Source organism: Lepisosteus platostomus, chromosome 5 (assembly GCF_059453375.1).
Source record: "Lepisosteus platostomus isolate fLepPlt1 chromosome 5, fLepPlt1.hap1, whole genome shotgun sequence".
In the NCBI taxonomy this organism is placed as follows: domain Eukaryota; kingdom Metazoa; phylum Chordata; class Actinopteri; order Semionotiformes; family Lepisosteidae; genus Lepisosteus; species Lepisosteus platostomus.
Window position 1 is genome coordinate 31,590,211 of NC_142615.1, and position 21,816 is coordinate 31,612,026.

The 21,816-nt window shown below is 51.5% G+C and overlaps 2 protein-coding genes across 4 annotated transcripts; one reads left to right on the forward strand and one right to left on the reverse strand.

The window, feature by feature from the left end:
• Nucleotides 1-703: 703 nt before the first annotated feature.
• On the reverse strand, nt 704-6,451 carry LOC148665557 (uncharacterized). Of its 3 annotated transcripts, none has more exons than XM_088632373.1 (7): nt 6,306-6,451; nt 5,022-5,061; nt 4,167-4,360; nt 3,629-3,783; nt 2,698-3,086; nt 1,993-2,201; nt 704-1,343 (listed from the first exon to the last, which is right to left on the reverse strand). In XM_088632373.1, the coding sequence occupies exons 2-7, from the start codon at nt 5,035-5,037 to the stop codon at nt 1,155-1,157; spliced, it is 1,152 nt and encodes a 383-aa protein (XP_088488499.1). In that variant the 5' UTR covers nt 5,038-5,061; nt 6,306-6,451; the 3' UTR covers nt 704-1,154. The 3 variants fall into 3 exon arrangements, with proteins under 3 accessions (XP_088488499.1, XP_088488501.1, XP_088488500.1); XM_088632375.1 differs by having other exon boundaries at nt 5,022-5,058; nt 6,306-6,433; XM_088632374.1 differs by having other exon boundaries at nt 6,181-6,318.
• A 4,046-nt stretch (nt 6,452-10,497) lies between these two features.
• Nucleotides 10,498-19,709, forward strand: LOC148665558 (uncharacterized). The gene is made up of 8 exons (XM_088632367.1): nt 10,498-10,676; nt 11,675-11,805; nt 13,136-13,196; nt 13,509-13,708; nt 14,596-14,750; nt 16,074-16,537; nt 17,688-17,896; nt 19,352-19,709. The coding sequence occupies exons 3-8, from the start codon at nt 13,181-13,183 to the stop codon at nt 19,574-19,576; spliced, it is 1,269 nt and encodes a 422-aa protein (XP_088488493.1). The 5' UTR covers nt 10,498-10,676; nt 11,675-11,805; nt 13,136-13,180; the 3' UTR covers nt 19,577-19,709.
• Nucleotides 19,710-21,816: the final 2,107 nt, after the last annotated feature.

The following is a 21,816-nucleotide window of genomic DNA, read 5'->3' on the forward strand; positions in this document are numbered from 1 at the left end:
GTGTAAACCTGAAATGTGTTCAGTTACCTCTGAGTGTCAGTTGAATAGATGTGTTGTCTTTTGTTATTTGGATGGGACTCCACCCTCTTGGCTCTCAGGGTAAAGCAGGGATATGGAGAAAAGGTTGTTTAGTCAAATGGAACGGTACGTTTCTGGAGAGAAGCCAGGGTCTCGGCTTCCACCACAGGGCTGGTCGGCTTGTTCCACACCCCTGCCCCCCTCTGTGTACAGAAGACCCTCCTGTCCTGACTGGAGAAGCTCACCAAGCTGTGGCTGGAGAGAAGCGAAGGAATAAGCTTCAACAACACGGCCGGGCAGCTTGTTCCCCAACCCCTACACCCTCTGTGTACAGAAGAGCTTCCTGTCCTGACTGGAGGAGCTCACCCAGCTGTGTCTGGAGAGAAGCCAGGGTCTCGGCTTCCACCACAGGGCGGGGCGGCTTGTTCCCCACCCCCGCCCCCCTCTGTGTACAGAAGACCCTCCTGTCCTGACTGGAGAAGCTCACCCAGCTGTGTCTGGCGAAGGAATAAGCTTCAACAACATGGCCGGGCAGCTTGTTAACCAACCCCACCACCCTCTGTGTACAGAAGAGCTTCTCTGAGTGGAGGAGCTCACCCAGCTGTGTCTGGAGGGAAGCCAGGGTATTGGCTTAAACCACAGGGCTGGGCAGCTCGTACCACAGACGGCAAAGGAATCAGACTGCTCCAATCGAGACCATTTTATTGTGCAGTTCCATTATTTCATGCCATACAGATGGGGATCAGGCACATGAATTACACCGTGTGTGGGGGATCCCAAGTATGACATTGTGGAGGTATGTGACAGTCACCCCCCTCACTTAAGCTGTCCAGTTTCCATTAATGAACATAGTCAAAAAGGTGCATTTGAAATGTTCTGCAGTCACACTAGAAACATGGACATAACCAAACCCCCCTGCTGTAGATTAGCAACACCCTAGCCTTGATCCTAGTCTGCATGATAACCCCTCACCAGAACCCCAGGGGCAGGGAAAAGCGATTCCCATCCTCCATGACATCATAAATCACCACATGACATCATCAAGAAACTAGACAGATGGCCAAGCAGGGACCCCATTATAATGCAGGAAGCGCAGAGGCCGTGAGAGAGCTCTTCCTGGTCCTTGTCCTCCTGCCTCAGACTCCGATGGCCATGTCCTGGGAAAGGCTCAGCTGCTCCAGTTCTTGCAGGGCCCGGTCGTACTCCCTCTGCAGCTGCTCCGCAGACAGACTGGAGGGGCGCAGGGCCAGGAAGCTGTAGGCGTCTTCGCAGTGAGAGAACTTCTCCCCCACACTGGAGCAGCAGGCACACAGCACCTGGAAGGACTGGGGTGTGCGTGTGCGTGTGCGTGCGCGCAGATCAATTGTGTGTATGTGTTGCATTGATGTACACAGTACAAATGTGTAGTGTGTATACAGTATAGTTGGGTGTAGAGTGTGGTTGTGTGTATTGTGTATACAGATCAGTGGTGTGTAAAGTGTGTATGCGTTGATGTATGTAGTACGAATGTGCATGCATGTGTAGTGTGTCGTTGTGTGTATTGTGAATACAGATCAGTTGTGTGTACAGTGGGTGTATGCGTTGCGACGATGTGTACAGTATCAATGTGTGTGTGTGTAGTGTGTATGCGTTGTGTTGATGGATATAGTACGAATGTGTGTGCGTGTGTAGTGTGTATACAGTATAGTAGGTTGTAGAGTGCGATTGTGTCAGATCAGTTGAGTGTATGCATTGTGTTGGTGTGTACGGTGTGATTGTAGTCAGAATGTGTGTAGTGTGCATTTGTGCACAGTGTGTAGATGTGTGGAGAAAAATGGCAGTTATTAACTCTAAAATGAATGACTGTCCTAAAATATCATAGTTTCCTTATTTCCAGCTACTGTAGACAGCTACCCGTCTGACTGACGGAGGCTCCCACTGAAATTCGGGAGAGAAAATCACACCACCGATCTGCCCCCCTGCCCCTCCACCCACCTGCTCTGCCTCATCCAGGCTCTTCAGGTACTCCTCCTTGAAGTCCTGGATGTAATCCAGGAAGCTCTCTCCCGCCTCTGTCTTCTGCCCCAGGCTGGCGATGGCCACCCGGGCCGTATCGCAGAAGTTGTGCAGCCTCAGCAGGATCTGCTGGACACGGGACAGGCAGCGCTGCACCTCCTGCAGCTGCTTGGGCTTCCCGAGCTTCCCTGAGGGAGAGGGAGAGAGGGAGACGGGTGGGCAGCAAGCAACAGGCACAAGGCAGGGTTCACCCTGGACAGGACAGCAGTCCATCACTCACACACCCTGGACAGGACACCAGTCCATCACAAAACACACACACACACTCACACACCCTGGACAGGACACCAGTCCATCACAGGACACACACACACACTCACACACCCTGGACAGGACGGCAGTCCATCACAGGACACACACACTCACACACCCTGGACAGGACGGCAGTCCATCACAGGACACACACACATTCACACACCCTGGACAGGACACCAGTCCATCACAGGACACACACACACACTCACACACCCTGGACAGGACACCAGTCCATCACAGGACACACACACACACACCATGGACAGGACGCAAGTCCATCACAGGACACACACACACACACTCACACACCCTGGACAGGACCCCAGTCCAGGACCAGGCATGGACACCCCCCTCAATCGGCACGCTTACCTATTTCCACCAGCACCTGGGAGTAGACGGCCTGCATGCGGTTGAGCTCAGCCGCGTTGTCCCAGATCTCCCGGGTGAGGCGGTTGTCCTGCCCATAGAGGTGGCGCAGCTCGCCCTCCAGGGCGCTCAGGCGGGCGTTGTTGCTCTTGTCACTGTAGGCCCAGCAGCCGCCCTGGCGCCGCCTCTTCTCCACCAGCTTGTCCTGGATCTGCCGGCCCACCCGGGCCTTTTCCTCGTTCAGGCGGGCCAGCCGGTCCTTCAGGGCGTGGGCCTGCGCCCGCAGTGCCTCCGCCTCCTGCGTCTTCTTCTCCCTCTCCTGCTGCTCGCTCTCGCGGACCGCCTTCACATCGCTGCAGGTGCTGGCCACGCTGCCGTTCAGGCTCTCGTACCTGCGGTCGAGAGAGAGAGAACAGGCAGGAGGAACTGAGTCTCTTTAGTCTGAAGGGAGGGTCCCACACTGACAGGCCGGAGAAACTGAGTCTCTTTAGTCTGAAGGGAGTGTAAAACTATCTGAAACCGTTTGAAAGCGGAGAACAGAAAACACCTCTTTGCACAAAGTGTGGTGGGGGTGTGGAACAACCTGCCCAGCTCTGTGGTTGAAAACTGGCTACTTTCACACCATTGCAGCCTCGGATCCATTAACCATTAAAACAGGCTAGACCGGTTAGAAATGAAAAAGATGACTTGGCCCTTCTTATGTTCTCACGACAGAGAAAAACGAGTGCCTTGGGGGGGAACGAACGTGAGACTTGACGTATCGTTCAATAGGCTTTATCCATTTGCACAGCTGTTCAGTTCAACCCTTCCATCTTGAGGCTGACTGAACTCCGATTAAAATGATGAGAATGAGATTTAACCCCCTTCCCCAAGAGAGCATCAACAGACCCAGCAGTCGCAGCTGGAATTCCCCAGAGAAAATAAAGATGCGTACTTGTCCACGACGTTCTGCACGTCGGAGCACATCTTCTGGATCAGGGTCTTGGACAGCTCCAGGCTGACCCGGGCCGACTGCATTTGCTGGTCCCTCACCGCCTGCCGAATTGCTGGGAACACTCGTTTCATGATGTCGGTCCCCACGTTGGCACACTTCGGGCGGGGGGGGGGAAGAACCGGAAATGAGAGAGAAAGGTAAAGTTACTTGTTCCCTACCCCCACCACCCTCTATGTACAGAAGAGCCTCCTGTCCTGACTGGACAGCTTGTTCCCCACCCCCGCACCCCTCTGTGTACAGAAGAGCCTCCTGTCCTGACTGGAGGAGCTCACCCAGCTGTGTCTGGAGAGGAGCCAGGGCATCGGCTTCAACCACATGGACTGGGCAGCTTGTTTCACACCCCCGTCCTTTGTGTACAGACGTGCTGCCCCCCCCCCATCAGTTTTAAATACACTTCCAGGCAGTGGTCCACTACACGAGCATTACTATTAGTGCTGATGGGCCAGCAATAATGATATTTAAAGGGTATGTTGCCTACCTGTAAAAACGTAGCCGCCGTGGAGATGCACAGCTTGCGCGACTCCGTCCCCCGCTGGTGGACTTTGGTCTCCAGATCCGGGTACTGGCAGAGGCTGAAGTAGGACACCTTGAACAGCATGGCCGCCTTCTGCACCACGGAGACCAGCTCCTGGAGCTGGATCACCGACTGCACCGCGTGGAAACCGGCCTGGACTGCGGCCGCGAGCCGGTGAAAACAGCCCGGCAGACGGATAAGACGGGAGGGGAGGAGAGCGTTCAAATGCAGCTGCCTCGGCCGCTGCAGGAAAAGCTCGTCCCAGCAACAGGGAGGAAAGAGCTGGGAGTTTGCGCCATTCCCGAAGGGGGAACCACAGCGCTGTTTTCACTTAAATCCAAAAATAAAAATTAATTTTCTAGAACATCGATGAGGAAATGGTGGTAACCGAGATCTAATAAGCGGGTCTTTTAGTAGTAACGAGTAACTTTTTTTACTAGTTGTTTGAGGACGCCTCATTGTTTAAGGCTGATAATTCGGCCCTTTTCCGCCAGAGGGCGCCCCAAGTCCTATCAGACTTCCATCATGTCTACGCGTTCCCACAGTTGAAGCCATTTGGACATAAGGAAGAGATTCCCGAGGATAATATAACCACCCGCGGCTGTTTTGGGGGGCATTCATCTTCGATTTTGTAAATTAGATCTCACTTGACGCTGCTCAAGAACGTCATCCTTGATTTTCTCAGACTTCCGTCCTTATAATATAACGGGATGAGAAGTTCCTTCGTTTAACAGCGTCTGATCTTTAAGCCGACTTGTCACGCACATGGCATGCAGTCGGTGATCCTTTTTTCAACCTCGGAGGTACCAACACACCTACCTTTGTTCTCCGCCATTTGTGTTGCTGATCTTCTTTACTTCTGGAAAAGAGAGAGACGGAGATCAAAATGTTTTTTTTTTTAAATAGCTTGGTTTCTCCCTCCCTCGTCTTTTTAAAAAATCTGTGGTCAGTATCTACTCTTCCTTTCCCTGCATCTCTGTCACCCTAAGCGTCAACCAGGCGGGGCTCCACACTGGTGGGGGGTGGAGGGGATCCCCTTGACCCGGAGAGAGCTGGAGAGTCCGGAAAGGCGCTATATAGGTGTAAGGGGGTTGAATAATATGACCTGTACCCCCCTTTTGGGTAAGAGGAAACTTTTTCCAGGGTCCTTCATTATAGGGGCAGCTCCAGCGTGCGTGTTTGCTTCTTCGCTGGCGAGTAGAGGGTCGCTGGTGTGTTTCTGCCGGTGCCTCGCTGTATCTAATGAATTAATTCCTTATATACAAAGGGGCGGAGCGCGGAGCAGTGACTCTGTGCCTCAGGGTCTGCCGGTTCCAATCCAGGGGCCGGCAGAGGAAGCCCTTCACCCCAACTGTTCCAGAGGTGCTGTATAAATGGCCGACCCTGCGCTCTGACCCCCAGCTCCCTGTCTGTGTATCTCACGGAGAAAAAGCTGGGGTCTGTGAAAAGACACATTCCTCATGCAAGAAATTGTATAGGGCTAGTTAAAGTAATCTCATCTTATTTTATAGCTGCTGCCTCTACCGCGTTTGCTGGGGATCGGAGTGAAGTTGCAAATTCTTACTGAATGACAGTTCTAGTGCTCTTCACGCCAGACAGGGGAACCCGAAAGAAAGCCACGCGCGTGTCCCTTTTTAATCCTTATTGCGTTACGCATCGGTCTTTAAAACCCCCCACAGACGCAGATCTGAACCTTTCTGATTGGAACAGGAACCCCGAGACACCCCACAGCCCTGCACCGTGAAAGAGTGCGGCGGGGATTCATTCCACGCAGAAAAGCAGAAACGGACACACAGGCTGGGTTTTTTTTTCTGTCCACGTTTTGACGTGGAATTAACTTTTAAGCCTGCTTAAAACACACACACACACACAGGACAGGACACCAGTCCATCACAGGACACACACACACACTCCGTGCTCGCGTAGGATCGGCGCGTCCGTGTGACCCTGGATCGTGGATTAATATCGGCGTACCCACCCCGACACACAATGCAGAGCAAAACCCGCAAACCCGCAGGCCAGCCCGATCAAACGCGGCAGGACCGGCAAGCTGATCGCGCGATGCAGCGGCCACGCAGAAGAGGACCGAGCTCAAATACGCACCGAGGAGCTGCTGGAAACGCGCGGAGCCGGCTGCGCTTCTGAAAAGGGTCTGATCTTCGCAGCGTGAAAGCAATAAAAGCGTGCGAGAGGAGGAGGAGGTGGGGCAGGTTGGTGATACAGACCTGTGTGCGCGCGGCCCCGCCTATCCCCTCCCCTCGAACCCCTCACCCCGCGCGACACTCAGCCTTTCCTGCTGAAACGGGTGATTTCTGAAGAGGTGGCAGTTTTCCAGACCAGTCAAGATAAGAAACAGACGCCGGCTTTCCTCAACCGTCCGCTGTCCAACCCGGCTGTGTCTCTCGGGGCGCGTTCCGCCTTTCGCTTGCGTGTGAACACACCTGCATCCACCTGGGGCCCGTTCAGCCCGTGGGACCCCTCCGCCCCCTGTTTGATGGTGAGGAATTAATTGTTCCGAGGAGCTCATCCAGCTGTGTCCCGAGAGAGGCTTCAACAACAGGTTGGGCAGCCTGTTAATAATAATTAATAACTCCTTACACTTCTATAGCGCTTTCCTGGACTCTCCAGCTCTTCCCAGGTCCGGGGATCCCCTGCAGCCCCACCTGGATGATGCTCCAGTCCGCTCAGCACACAGCAGCTCTCAGTGGGGAGGAGAGCAGAGGGATGAAGCTAGTTCAGAGAGGGGGGTTATTAGGAGGCCATGATGGGTAAAGACCAGGGGGGGAATTGGGCCAGGACACTGGGGTAACACCCCTACTCTTTCCCAGAAACACCGTGGGATTGTTAATGACCACAGAGAGTCAGGACCTCGGTTTGACGTCTCATCAGAAGGACAGTCCAGTGTCCCCGTCCGTCACTATACTGGGGCATCAGGACCCACACAGACCGCAGGGTGAGCGCCCCCTACTGTCCCCCCTCACACCTCTCCCAGCAGCAGCCTCAGCTTTCCCAGGAGTCTCCCCTCCAGGTACTGGCCAGGCTCACACCTCCTGAGCTCCAGTTGGGGGGGGGACTGCCAGCTGGCCACACCCCCACCAGCCTTTGTGTAAAGAAGCGCCTGCTGTCCAGTTTTAAACCCACTTTCGTGCAGTTTATACCCCAGCCCCGGGTTGTGCTTCACCATGAGCAGTATGATACTGGGGAAAAACTGAAACTGGACGCCAGCCAGACAAACTGAATCCTTATTTTTTAGATTGACTTCTGCACTCGCAAATGCTGACTGTTAACATACCCAAATGTGATTTTAAGAAGTTCCCCGATGGCCTGAGGCTATTTGGATGACATTTTGTTGAGATAAAGACGAATTTAATGGAGCAGGAAACAATGATCCGCAGACCTCAATTGAACCGAGCCTATAATATAAATTCAATCAGACTTTCACTCTTTTCCAGGATTCAGCACCATACGTACTGATGGAGTCTGTGAACAGAATCAGTGTGTAACCCTGTACCCAGATAGTGGCAGGAGCTGTGAACTCCTGCTGCATTCACATGCTAAGCTCTAACCTTCACGCTGGCTTGAGCACAGATGCTTCTCACTTCCTGTCCCAAATTCCCAAATGGGGAATGTTTACACTAAACTCCTGACAAGAAAGGAATGTTTTAAGTTCTTTCCGAGTCCTGGGAGTGTCCTGAGAAAGCTACCTCGAAGACAGGAGGGGGAGGGTGTAGAGAAACGTGTATAAATAAGCTGTGTTGAGGCATGTCCCCTCTGAGCTACTACAACTACTATAGTCCTTATTGTGGTTCCTTGTATGCCTACTATAAAGCTTGGCTGGACGAACGGACACTTCAGGCTCGAATCTCTTGGTTTCTACAATGCCAGCTGATCTGCTGGAATATCATCAAGTATAACAGTGGCTAGGACTTCAATGATCGTTTATGGTGCGTATTTTCATATCTGTACTTTGTTAAACACAACAATATGATCCTAATAAAGCTAAGAAGATCTGGTCTTTTCAGTATTTAGGAGTTAATTGATCAGAGGAGCTCATCAAGCTGTGTCCTGAGAGAAGCCGGGGTTACCGGCTCCCAGCAGCATAGCTGTTCCCCACCCCCACCCCCCTCAGTGTAAAGCAGTGTCTCTGTTTCTCAGTTCCATTTGCCCTTTCACGGAGCTCCTGTTTCTCTTATCTTTTTCAGACATCCGCTGGGTTGACGTCGTTCCCGGGGCCTCAAGGAAAGGCATGCTAAGAGCATCCTGCTAACAGGCCACTGCTGGAGGGGGTGGGAGTGTTGAAGGCCAGAGGCGTGTTCTGGCATGCCCCTTCAATAGCTTCAGATCACTCCAGATCATCTTACTGTGGCTACTGAGGTGGACACACCCCTCCTGCTCATGTCCTCTGGCGTTCTGTGAGTGTGTGAGCTCAGCCGTCTCCGTATTGAGAACAGGTTTTTGTTTTTTTACTGTCCTCCGGTTTGATATTTTCCCACGTTAGTATTAATTTAAAATGATGCCAAAAAAACTAACTTGATTTTTATTGTGTTCCAGATTCTTGTAAAGCAGAGTTTTTATGATTTAGTTATTTATGTTTATTATTGAGCCCACTCCTGAAAGGTAAAAGGACTTATCTTCTGTAGGACTTCTGTAGGACTTGTAATCCAAACCTCCAGACATCATGAATGTAGTAGATGATATCAGTCTGAAGTTGACTCCAGCTGTGGAAATCCTGATATTCAAACATACTGTACACTCATCCCTCAGGAAATGGGTACCTTGCTTACGAGTACTGAGTACTCTGTCACTGACAAAACATGAAACAAAACATTTTACTGTCAGTGTGGGACACCCCCTTCAGACTAAAGAGGCTCAGTTCCTCCAGCCTGTCAGAGTGGGACACCCCCTTCAGACTAAAGAGACTCAGTTCCTTCAGTCTGTCAGTGTAGGACACCCCCTCTGCACACACACACACACACACACACACACACACACACACACACACACACACACACACACACACACACACAGAGCAGTCCTTCCAGGTGCTGTGTGCCTGCTGCTCCAGTGTGGGGGAGAAGTTCTCTCACTGCGAAGACGCCTACAGCTTCCTGGCCCTGCGCCCCTCCAATCAGTCTGCGGAGCAGCAGCAGAGGGAGTACGACCGGGCCCTGCAAGAGCTGGACCAGCTGAGCATCTCCCAGGACATGGCCATCGGAGTGTGAGGCAGCCGGCTCCTTCCCCACTCTCCCGGCAGACTTTATTCATCCAGTAAAATTCAGGTGCTACAGCAGCCAGGCACAGTCAACACAGCACAGTACAGATGTAGTAATACAGTAATACAGTAATACAATACAATAACTAAATTAAATGGAATAAAGAATTACAAACAAGACAGAAAAGGCACACAAAGCAAAAAAATGAATGTACAGAACACAAGGAAGGTGTAATAGACAGTATAGATATTACAAACTCCCAAGCACATTGCAAAGAGTAGGTAACTATTGAACAGTTGTGAATAATAAATGAATTGCCCATTCCACTTCCACCTATTGCACTATAAACCAGATGTAGACAGAGCGCCAGTAACACAGAGCATCAGTTGTTACAGAGGAATCAGGTTTCAGGAGTACAGGTATGGTGTTGCAACAGGTCAGTGCCCCTGCCCCCGCCCAGACATACTGTAGTTGGGTTGTAAAGTCTTATGGCAGAAGGCACAAATGATCTTCTGTAATGGTCCCTGTCGCACCCTGAGTACCGGGAAAAGCTCTTTCACAGCTACAGCGCCTCTGCTGTTTCTGCAGGATAGTTAGTCACTTGGCCCTGCTAGGCAGTCTGTTTACTTTATTGATGTTAAACAATCAAGCAGTGTTAAACAACTGGAGGACCTCACCCAGTCTTTTCTCAGGACACAGCTGGACATCAGCTTCAATGATAGGGTTGAGCGAGCTTGTTCCCCACCCCCACCACTCTCTGTGTAATGAAGAGCCTCCTGGCCTGAATGGAGGAGCTCACCCAGCTGTGTCTGGAGAGAAGCCAGGGTATCGGCTTCAACAACAGGGCTGGGCAGCTTGTTCCCCACCCCCACCACCCTCTGTGTAATGAAGAGCCTCCTGTCCTGGCTGGAGGAGCTCACCTAGCTGTGTCTGGAGAGTAGCCAGGGTATCGGCTTCAACAACAGGGCTGGGCAGCTTGTTCCCCACCCCCACTACCCTCTGTGTAAAGTGGCGTCTCAGTCTCTGAGTTCCAAATGCCCTTTCAAGGAGCTCCTGTCTCTCTGCTCTTTTTCAGACGTCCGCTGGGTTGACTTCGTCCCCGGGCCGGAAGTAAAGACATTTTGAAAGTATAACAGAGGACAGTGCTGGAGGGGATGGGAGTGTAATAGACTGGGAACATGCTCTGTCAGACCTCTTCGACAACTGTAAATCATTTCCTGCCAAAATCGAAGCTCAAGTCTGCACAAGTCTCTGGCACTCTGTAAGTGAGTGAACCTAGTCGCTTCTATCATTAATTTCAACTGGTCAGGACCTGTATTCAAATATTGGGTCTTTTTTTTAACATGATTTTAGAACAGGTTTTGTATTTAATTGTCCTCCATTTTGGCATGTTTCTATGAATTTGAAATATGTTTTCATGTTGTACAAAAAAGTAACTGAATTATTTATTGGTCCCAATTCTCATGAGCGAGTTTTGTGTTTTTTTTTACTATTGCACCCACTCCTGAGCAAAGCGTTTATTTTCTGTAGCTTACAGTCGAAAGCTTCAGACATCATGAATCAAATAGGTGATATCATTCCGATGTTGACACTATGGCTGGAAATCCTGACATTAAAAGTCGGACTAAAGAGACTCAGTTCCTCCAGCCTGTCAGTGGGGGACCCTCCCTTTAGACTAAAGAGACTCAGTTTCTTCAACCTGTCAGTGTGGGACCCTCCCTTCAGACTAAAGAGACTCAGTCCCTCTGGCCTGGCAGTGTGGGACACTCCCTTCAGACTAAAGAGACTCAGTTCCTCCAGCCTGGCAGTGTGGGACACTCCCTTCAAACAAAAGAGACTCAGTCCCTCCAGCTGGCAGTGTGGGACATTCCCTCAGACCCTGACATGTACTCTGTCTGGTTGCTGAAATCGCCATACATTGCTGTTAACACACATGACTCTGGTGATTTCACTGACACTTCACAGAAAAGGCTCATGTGAGCCCCTGTCCACACAGCTGCGTACATTAGTGAGAGAAACACTGGGGGCTGCTTGTGTCAGAACACTGTAATAGGGTCTGCAGGAATGCCTCCTGGTAGAGGTGTCTGCCGAAGGGTGTGGGGGCAGAGCAGTCAAGACCCGGTGCATCGCCCCCTCGACTCAACTGTCCTGCCCCCTCAGTTTTGGACAAAAGGACTTTCACCTACTTAACTCGGGCCCTAAAAAAACAGATGTGCTTTGTCAATGGTCAGATAATGAACACGAACCCCCGATTTGCAGGTCCTGCATCGGGCTGTCTGATGTGCCGGAAGGGCTATCCGTCCATGAACAGCACCTATTCCATGGTGTCTGCATTCCTGGGTGTCAACATTATTATAAAGCAGCTCGAGAAGGTTTCCTCTAGGTAACAGGTAAGGACAGGTAACGTGAAGAAGGCTCCACGGCCCGAAACGTTGCCTTTCTTTCCTTTGTGGCAGGGAATAAGCCCATTACCCGTCCCTTTGCAGCATTATTACGATCTCGAGGGCTCGGGTGGACCGATGCCTTGCAAGAGTTTATCCTAATACTTAAGAGTTATTCTATAACGAGGACCGTAGTTATCGGAGTCTGTGCCTGCTGTTTTCTTAATCTGGAGGGGGGACTCCTGGGAAAGCTGAGGCTGCTGCTGGGAGAGGTGTTAGTGGGGCTGCACACTGGTGGGGCTGGAGGGGATCCCCATGACCTGGGAAGAGCTCTGAGTGGAGGGTCCAGCAAGGTGCTATATAAGTGTAAGCAATTATTAATTATTATTATTATACTTCAGGACATACAGCTCCACTTGCCATTATTATTATTATTATTATTAACGATTCAGAACGTCGGTGCATTTTGCTACTCCGGGCAATAATAACAATAATCGCGCGGGCGCTGGTGAACGTGAAACCGGGCTTCGTCGCTCAATGCCAGATGGCTCATCGGTATCTTGATCACGACCATCAGGGGCCTGGTTGTGAAATTCTGCTGGAGCAGTCACAGCGGCTCTGTTTCACTCCCCCCCTCCGAATTTCAGACGGCCCCCCTACAGATTTTTCCCCTGGAGCAGTCTGAGTAGGGGCGGGGTTCTGCAGCCCTGCGAGCCTTATATGGTGTTTCTTACCTGTTCGGAGCACTATAAAACAGGCTCAGAGAAGGGCACACTTTCAAAGTCCTCCGGGAAGAGCTGAGAGAGCTTCGTACAGCCATGAGTCTAAAGGCTTTTTTTATTAATATGCTCTAGGATGCCTTACTATATCCATTTAGGCTCCGTTGTCCCATCTGCTGCCTTTCCCATATTCTTTCGATTTGAACCAGTCAGGCTTGCAGTCCTCCTGTCTCTCCTGGTCTTAATGTGGGGGGAGGGGTGTGTGTGTTCTGTCCGCTGGTCAAAGAAAATGATTAGTTGTTAAGAGGAGACCAGATGCTCGTTTTATGAAAATTTGCACACCATTCCAGTGAGCTGTGAGGCCGCTAGAAAACGCGGCTGAAACTTGTGTAGACTTGAAATCGGTGTGTGCTTTCTCCACTTGATACCTCCCCAGTAGGGTATCTTAAGCAATTTGTTGGTCTCTCAGCTTGTATTGTAGTTCATCTCAAACCCAGCTGCTCTCCATCGGCGGTGTTCAGCTGGTGTTCTGGCATAGGAGCGGCATGGGGTGAGAGGGAAATAACTTTATTATTTTCTTGATATTTGCCTAAAAAAAAACATCCTCTTTCTCTTTGCAGGACAGACGTTTAAGTGCCTAACGTCGCCCACAAACCTGCTTCAAGATGTCTCAGTGTCGCAGTAAGCGTGTTCTGATCCGTTAACCCGATTCGGATATTGTGATTCTCCGACTTCAGCTGTGGTTTTTGACCCCTTGGTGTCTTATGGAGGTATAATGAGGCTTTAGGATTCACGAGCTGAACCACAGTGAACTGTCTTGATTTCAGTTACTGAAGGTGTTTGCACAAGGCAGATGTGCAGAAAGTTTTACACAGACTCAAGGGCTCAAGGTGTTCATGTTGGACACTCTGGTTTGGGAGGGTTTTGACATGGGGGACGTGGGGGTGAAGAAAATATTTAAAAAGCCTTTTTTTTCCTGAATGTCTCTCTCAGACCTAGTGCCTGCGGATCAGCAGCTGATGAATGACATGGAGATGTTCAGGGATATGCTCCCGGCCGCCGAGAAGACAGCTTTGCTCTTCCACCTGTCCTACCTGTGTCTGGCCACCCACCCTGAGCTGGAGAGGAAACTGAGGCTCAAGGCCACCGAGAGCCAGCAGCTGTTCGCCTCCTCCGAGGTCCTGCCGCTCCAGGTGGGTCTGTGTCTCTCTGTGTGTGTGTGTGTGTGTGTGTGTGTGTGTGTGTGTGTGTGTGTGTGTGTGTGTGTGTGTGTGTGTGTGTGAGTACCTGCTGCTCCAGGTGAGTCCGAGTACTTACAGCTCCCGGTTTGTGTGAGTGTGTGTACCTGTTGCTACAGGTGTGTGTGTCTCAGTTGTGTGTGTGTGTGTGGGCACCTGCTGCTACCGGTGTGTGTCTCAGTTGTGTATGTGTGTGCACACATGCTTTGACAGGTGTGTGTGTCTCAGTTGTGTATGTGTCTCAGTTGTGTGTGCAGAAAATTTAATGAAATTTAAAATCTGGAAAAAATATCATTTTCAAAGGGTTCTACAAATGAACTTGTATCCCATACATTTAGTTGGGTCTTGGGAGATCACTGGGAGGCTTCCATAGACTCCTACAAACTCCTACATGGACTTTGCATATTCTCCCTGTGTTCATGCAGGATTCCTCTGGGTGCTCCAGTTTCCTACCATAGTACAAAATCATACTGGCAGGTGCATTTTCCCTGGTGCATGTGTGCGTGTGTGTCCTGTGATGGACTAGTGTCCTGTCCTGTCCTGTCCAGTGTGTGTGTGTCTGTGTCTGTGTGTCCAGTGATGGACTGGTGTCCTGTCCAGGGTGAACCTGCCTTGTGCCTGTTGCTTGCTGGGATAGACCCCAGCTTCCCCCTGTGACCCTGTACTGGAGAGAGCTCTGAGAAAATGGATGGATAGTCTGCTGTAAAATACATCCCAATCCTAAAATCTAGATCCGGGGTGTCTTCCCTGTTGAAATAAAAGCGCTGGAGACTCTTGAGACAGCAGAGGGGTCAGGATTGCGAAACAGAGATAACGGTGCTGGCGCTTGATCTCGCTCACAGTGCGCCAGTACGGGGACCAACATCGTTGGCACCATGCTGCCGATGATCCGGATGGCCGTGAAGAAGAGGAACGTGGCGCTGGCCAAGAAGCTCCTGGACAAGTCGAAGGGCTGGATCGAGGACATCTGCCACCAAGTGGACCGATCGGTGGAGAAGTAAGACCCCCCCAGAGCTCCAGCTCTGCCATGGGGGAACCCATCATTGCAATTAGCCAGAGATCCTGGGATATCAGGATTCATTCCAACCGAGCGGCTTACTCCACCCTCCCACCACCCTTTGTGAAAAGCACTTCCTGTTAGGCTTGAATTATCCGCTCCCATACTGTCTCGGGAGCTGCCGTTTGCTTCATATTAGGCCCAGGGTGCCCGTTATCGTTGTTCTGACACCACTGAATACCTTATTTTACCAACTAGGAGAAAGTACTGCGGGATCCTCTTCTGCTGTTGGCATCAAATGCATGAGAATGCATCAACCCAGTCAAAACTCTTCATCGGTCACCCAGTAACCTCAAAGATCACAAACCAGAAGTAGCACAGGGGATGAGAGGCAGAGTAATTTATAAGATCACTTTATTAACCCTATACAGTTTCTTGCATTGGGAATTTGTCTTTTCACAGACTCCAGCTTGCTCTCCATGAGACACACAGATAGGGAGAGAGAAGCTGGGGGTCAAAGCGTAGGGTCGGCCATTTATACAGCACCACCTGGAGCAGCTGGGGTGCAGGGCCTCGCTTCTCACCAACAGAGTAGGATTGCCCTACAGTATGCACACATACAGTCCATAGGAATTCGTATTGGCCCCGTTCTCTCAGGAGGCACACAGTACAAAAAGACGGCACAGTGTGCATGGCACGTTACAAAACGGTAAATAACGACAGTCATGACAGCCCACCATCATGCACAACCCAACACCAACAACGGGCAGTGCTGGACAGTAAATGCGCAATAACTTCAGTAACGCCAGCAAGAAGAGCACCAGTGTGCAGCCCCACCTGGATTATGCGACAGCAGCCATAGTGCACCAGAATGCTCACCACACATCAGCTTTCAGTGAGGAGGAGAGCAGAGGGATGAAGCCAGTTCAGAGAGGGCGACTATTAGGAGGAAATTTGGCCAGGACACCGGGGTTACACCCCTACTCTTTTCGAGAAACACCCTGGGATTTCTAATGACCACAGAGAATCGGGACCTCAGTTTTACATCTCACATGAAAGACGGCGCCTGTTTACAGTATAGGGTCCCTGTCACTATACTGGAGCATCAGGACCCATACAGACTGCAGGGTGAGCGCCCCCCTGCTGGCCCCACTAACACCTCTTCCAGCAGCAACCTTAGTTTTTCAGCAGGAGGACATCTCCCCCCCCCCGTCTCTCGGCTCGCTGGCTCGGATTCTCCTGTCCCATATGGTCTCAGTGGTGGGGGGCTGCAGGCTTCCACACAAGAGGGGTCACAGTTCCCCACCCCATCTCCTCTTCCAGGTATGAGAATCTGAGCAAAGGCGTGGGCGACACCTGCAGCGACGTGGTCAAGACCAAGGCGGACAAGGATCAGCAGAAGAAGGAGAAGACTGCGGAGGTCCAGGCCCTGGAGGGACAGTGCAGCAAGCTAGAGGCCTCGGTCAAACAGCTACAGGGGGAGAGGAACCAGCTGGAGACGGACATCCAGGACAAGAACAAGGAGCTGCAGGGCCTCATCAACAGCATCGGGGAGCGGGACCGCAAGTTCGGCATCGTGGCGGCTGTGGTGCCCATCCTGGGCGCCATGATCAACACCATCCAGAAGGCCACCAACGACCCCAAGGACAAGGCGGCCGTTGAGTCCCTCAAGGTCCAGCTGGAGGAGCTGCGCAGCCGCAAGGACGCCAAGGTGTCGGAGCTGTGGCAGAAGGAGAAGGAGCTGATCCGGCTGCAGCTGGACTACGCCAAGGTCCAGATCGACATGGGTAGGCGGGCAGGTTGCCGGATCGTTGGGCCACTGGGACGTGTTTTATGCAGGGTTTTGGCTTCAACAACGTGGCTGGATGGCTTGTTCCACACCCCTACCACCCTTTGTGTGAAGAAGCTGCTCCTGTCCTGACCAAAGTCCCGCTCTCGGCTTCAAGTCCATAGTGAAGTCAGGATTTAGGGAAATGTGTTTTGTTTTTTTATGTGATTGTTTGCTTGTAACAGACCTGAGCTGTCACCAGAGTTGAAACCGGTAGGCGGGTGGGTTGCCGGACCATGGGGGGCCACTGGGATGAGGCTTGTCTGCCGGGGTGAGATCGCGGCCTTGGCAACCCCGATTCCCAATGGCAGTTTAGGACAGGCCTGTCCCGGTCCGGCAGCTCGGTGCACGAAAACGTCCTGTTTGTAACCTCCAGGCTCGGCTGGCAGATCGGTAACTGACTGAGAAGCAGATCTCAGCCAGCTGCGTCTTGACCGAATTCTTTGTGTTGGCTTCAGCAACATGGCTGGGCAGGGTGTTCCCCACTCCCCCCACCCTTTGAGTAAAAGAAGTGCCCCCTGTCCAGCTGCGTCTTGACCCAATTCTGGGTGTCTGCTTCAGCAACACGTCTGGGCGGGGTGTTCCCCACTCCCCCCACATTTTGTGTAAAGAAGAGCCTCCTGTCCTGACTGGAGGAGCTCATCCAGCTGTGTCTTGAGAGAAGCCAGGGTATGGGCTTCAACAACACAGCTGGGCAGCTTGTTCCCCACCCCCACCGCCCTCTATGTAAAGAATAGCCTCTTGGTTTTATCTGCACCCCTGCAGAGTTCTTCACTTTTCAAGGGATGGTTTTATCCCCAGGTAGCAACAAATCAATATGAACAACAAAGGCTAATGAAATGTAACTTTCTCTGCAGTAAGCTTAAAGGCCTTCAGCACTAGTCCTGTCCATAGCTAACCAGAGACTTGGAGAAATGCAGTAACGTTTGTAATAATGTGTAATAAACACTGTGATAACATGTTAATGAGTTGCTTATAACAGACCTGAAGTGTCACCAGAGTTAAACAGCTTCATTCTCGAAATCCGCTCTTTTTTTCCATCTAAAAATGACATCTGCCTCTTGATCCAGCCCCTCCAGTAATACCTGTTTTCCTCCTCTGCCTCCCAGGATCCATTGGAGATCCCAAGATGCTAGCGGAGGTCCAGAAGTGCCTGACCAAGATCCAGGAGATCCTGCTGCAGATGAAGAAGTTCTGGGAGACGACCGGCTTGGCGCTGAACAACCTCAAGCAGAGGACCTTCGCCGGAGAGGACATGCTGGACTTCCTGGAGGACTGCGAGATGGACTTCCTGTCCAGCCTGGATAAGGCCGAGCCGGTCAGTGTTGTTTTTTTTCCCAGAGTGATTCTGTAGATCAATCTCAGAGCGGGGGTGGACAGAGCTGTCCTGCCTGGCGGGTTGAGCTTCTCTGATCTGGTACCTGTTGGCCCAGATCTTTGTCCTGCACACCCCAGACACTCTGACTTGTCCAGACATTGTGCTGCAGCACCAACAATCCTACAGGCAGCCCCTGAGCTGCCGATGCAGTGGTTACTGTGGCTTCTGATGGGTGCAGTGCTTGTCCTGTATAGGCGCAGGTGGTGTCGTGGGGAGGCTGTTCTGTCATCACCCTGTCAAGTGGAATAAGAAAAACGAGAGTCAAAAGTGTAGCCTAAGGCGACGGAGACCAAAGGCTACGAGATTGAAGAGCAAGGTGGGAGGTTTCACAGGGGACGCAGGTGATCATGAGCTTTAGCTGTGGATCAGAGAGTAGTCATGTGCTAAACATCCAAAGGGCCCCCATTGCCTTCTCGGCTAGAATTCGGTCAGATCCTTTCAGTGGTCAGGGATAATCTTGCGGGTGGATTATCCCTGCAAGGGTTTGCGAGACATGTGGACCGCCCCCCAATGCCTTCTGGGATAGAGGTGCGCCCCCCCGAGCGAGCAGATGATTCCTGGCGGGCTGATGGGTGCGTTTTGATTCCGATTGGTCCACGTTATCTCCAGGCCTTGGTGCGGCAGGGATAAATCCTGTTGCTCTCAACTGCGCTTCACTGAACGGACTCAAACCCCCTCTTGCACCCAAGATGGCAACTGGCAACCCACTGAAGCTATGCATGTGTGAGCCTGGTCAGTACCTGGAGGGGAGACTTCTGGGAAAAACTGCTGCTGGAAGAAGTGGTAGTGGGGCCACCAGGGGGCACTCACCCTGCACTGGACTGTAAACAGGTGCCGTCCTTCTGATGAGACATAAAACCGAGTTCCTGACTCTCTGTGCTCATTAACAGTCCCAGGATGTTTCTCGAAAAGAGTAGGGGTGTAACCCCGGTGTCCTGGCCAAATTTCCCATTGGCCCTTACCAATCATGGCCTCCTAATAATCCCCATCTCTGAACTGGCTTCATCACTCTGTTCTCCTCCACACTGAGAGCTGATGTGTGGTGAGCGTTCTGGCGCACTATGGCTGCCGTCGCGTCATCCAGGTGAGGGCTGCACATTGGTGGTGGTAGTGGGATTCCCCATTACCTGTAAAGCTCTTTGAGTGAGGTGTCCAGAAAAGTGTTATATAAGTGTAAGCACTTATTAATTTTTATTATAAGATCTGCTGCTATTTATCCCAACCACGTGGGTCTGATTGGGGAAATGGAGTCACGTGGTTCAGACAACAGCGCACAGCAGAAGGATCGCCAGCAGCAGGAGCGTTTCTTCTCTGCCCCGCGGCAGTGAGATCTCATGTTTCCCCGCACCACTCGGCTCAGCCTCACGTCTGTGCTTCTCCTCCCCTTCCCCGCAGATCTGGAAGAGCTTCTGCAATGTCTGCATGCACGTCCGCGGGATGTTCATCCTGCAGTCCAAGGAGGCCTACAGGTTCCTGGAGGTCAGCCCCTCGGCCCTAAGCCAGGAGCAGTGGCAGCATGAGTACGACAGCGTGGTGGTGCAGCTGGACAAGCTGAACCCCCCCACCCTCCGGGAGCTGTCGGACCAAGATGCTGGGAAGGCTGTTGAGGGGCCGAAGTAGGGCGGTGCTTCAAGTCGGGGGGGCTGCTGGGATATCCACCGCTCTGAAGGGGTCGACTTCTCCCTTCGCCCCCACCATGGGGTTCTTGGGGCTCCGGCGATGCTCTTCACACGCAATAAAAAGTCGATCAGCACCTCTTTAGTAGTGGCTTTTTTTGCTGTGATTATCTGTACCAGAGGCTTGACCCCTTATTTCTGGGGGGGCGAGGAATGACGTGCCTTTCGTCGAACCTCTGTATGGTGAAGGCAGATGGGCCTCGAGGGGCCCCTGCTTTCAATCCCCTGCCCATCAGCGGGTCCTCTGCTGTCTCGATCGTGTGGTGCAAGAGGGGACGAAGGTCTGACAAAGATGGCAGCTCGTGTCTGAAACTACATTTCCCAGAATGCATTGGGGTGGGGTGTGGGGGTTGACCTGTGCCATCCTCCGTCACCTGACTGATTTGGAAGCAGACCATTGGTCAGGTGACTGCTTCAAGACAGGAAGCTGAGGACTCTAGGTCTGCTTTCTTCCCGCTGGTTGTACTTCAGATATATAGAACAGCATAGTGCCTTACAGCGCTGCGGCCCCAGTTCTGACTCCCGGAGTGCTCTATCTGTGTAGAATATGTATGATCTTTCTGTGTCCATGTGGGTTTCCTCCCACAGTCCAGAGACATGCTAGTGGGTTCATTGGCATCTAGGAAAATTGGCCCAGGTGTGTCACCTTAGTCTTTTTCTACATTTCTAAATCTCACAGTGTTTTCCTGCTTGCACAATAGTGGTAGAAACCATGAAGTTAATTCTTACGATGGGCTTTAATTCAGACCTCTGTCTGCTAATTAGACACCCCACCATCCCGATGCTCAGGGCATGACCATGACTCTCCCCCCCCCCAGCTGCCTGTAAAACACAGGAGGAGGAAAGAGGCTGGTTCTCTTTCGTCTGGAGTGATTCATGGGGGGTTTGACTGGATTTGGGGATGGGGATCGGGGTCCAGTCTGTTTACGGAAATAAGCAGCCATCACATTAATAATTCAGTAGATCACACATATTAAAAGAACATGGCATGCTGTAACCTTTCACAGAGAACATTTCAGCTCCCATGAGAAGGTCTGATGGTACCGGCTGCTCTGATGAAATCCGCCGACATTGTGAATACATCACGAGTATTCATACATACAGTACTAGTATTGAGAAGTAATTGTGAAGACATCCCCTGAGTTGGCTGTTCGTCGCATGAAATACTAGTATCAGGTGCCCTAGTAGTTTTCCCTATTTTGGGCAACAGCCATATAACTCCCAGCTGGCAGCCCCACTGAAGCTCAGCAGGTGTGAGCCTGGTCGGTACCTGGATGAGAGACCTCCTGGGAAAAACTAAGGTTGCTGCTGGAAGAGGTGTTAGTGGGGCAAGCAGAGGGTGCTCACCCTGCAGTCTATGTGGGTCCTAATGCCCCAGTATAGTGATGGGGGACACTATACTATAAACAAGCGCTGTTCTTCAGATGAGACGTAAAACCAAGGTCCTGACTCTGTGGTCATTAAAAATCCCAGGGCATTTCTGGAAAAGAGTAGGGGTGTTACCCCAGTGTCCTGGACAAGTTTCCCATTGGCTCTTACCAATCATGGCCTCCTAATAATCCCCATCTATGAATTGGCTTTATCACTCTGCTCTCCTCCCCAGTGAGCGTTCTGGAGCACTATGGCTGCAATCGCATCATCCAGGTGGATGCTGCACATTGGTGGTGCTTTGAGTGGAGTGTCCAGAAAAGTGCTATATAAGTGTAAGCAATTATTATTATCCCTACTGAAACGCACAGCCCTGCCGAGACCCTTACAGCCCAGAGTCTTAGCCCCTACTCAACAGAGCCACAAAGTCCAGCCCCAATCTCTTTACTTATCAATGTGCGACTGTCACTAAGGATTAAACTGAAAACCAGCTTGCACTCAGAAGCAGGATGTGATCCCCCCAGCCTCTGACACTGAGCCCACAGTCTTAAACTCCACACTACAGAGGCACACACTCCCAGACTCCCTCTCTTCACACTTATCAGTGTGTTGACATTTTAGGAAGAATTACACTGAAAAACCACAGGTCTCATGGAGGATTTGAGCCCACCACCAGTCAGCCACAAGCCCAGACTCTTAACCTCTGGACCATAAAGCTCAACCCCTAACTGTTGACTTAGCAATGTGTTACTGTTGCTATGAATTATACTGAAAAACAACATGCAATCACAGCCAGGACTTGAGCCCACAACCAGG

Bases quoted from the DNA above. Each gene is read 5' to 3' on its own strand.
- LOC148665557 (XM_088632373.1), bottom strand. The intron at 3,087-3,628 runs GTACGCATCTTT...TCTCGACCGCAG, and splicing joins GTGCAGAACGTCGTGGACAA to GTACGAGAGCCTGAACGGCA. The intron at 2,202-2,697 runs GTAAGCGTGCCG...CCTCTCCCTCAG, and splicing joins CCAGGTGCTGGTGGAAATAG to GGAAGCTCGGGAAGCCCAAG.
- LOC148665558 (XM_088632367.1), top strand. The intron at 14,751-16,073 runs GTAAGACCCCCC...CTCCTCTTCCAG, and splicing joins GTGGACCGATCGGTGGAGAA to GTATGAGAATCTGAGCAAAG. The intron at 17,897-19,351 runs GTCAGTGTTGTT...CCTTCCCCGCAG, and splicing joins GCCTGGATAAGGCCGAGCCG to ATCTGGAAGAGCTTCTGCAA.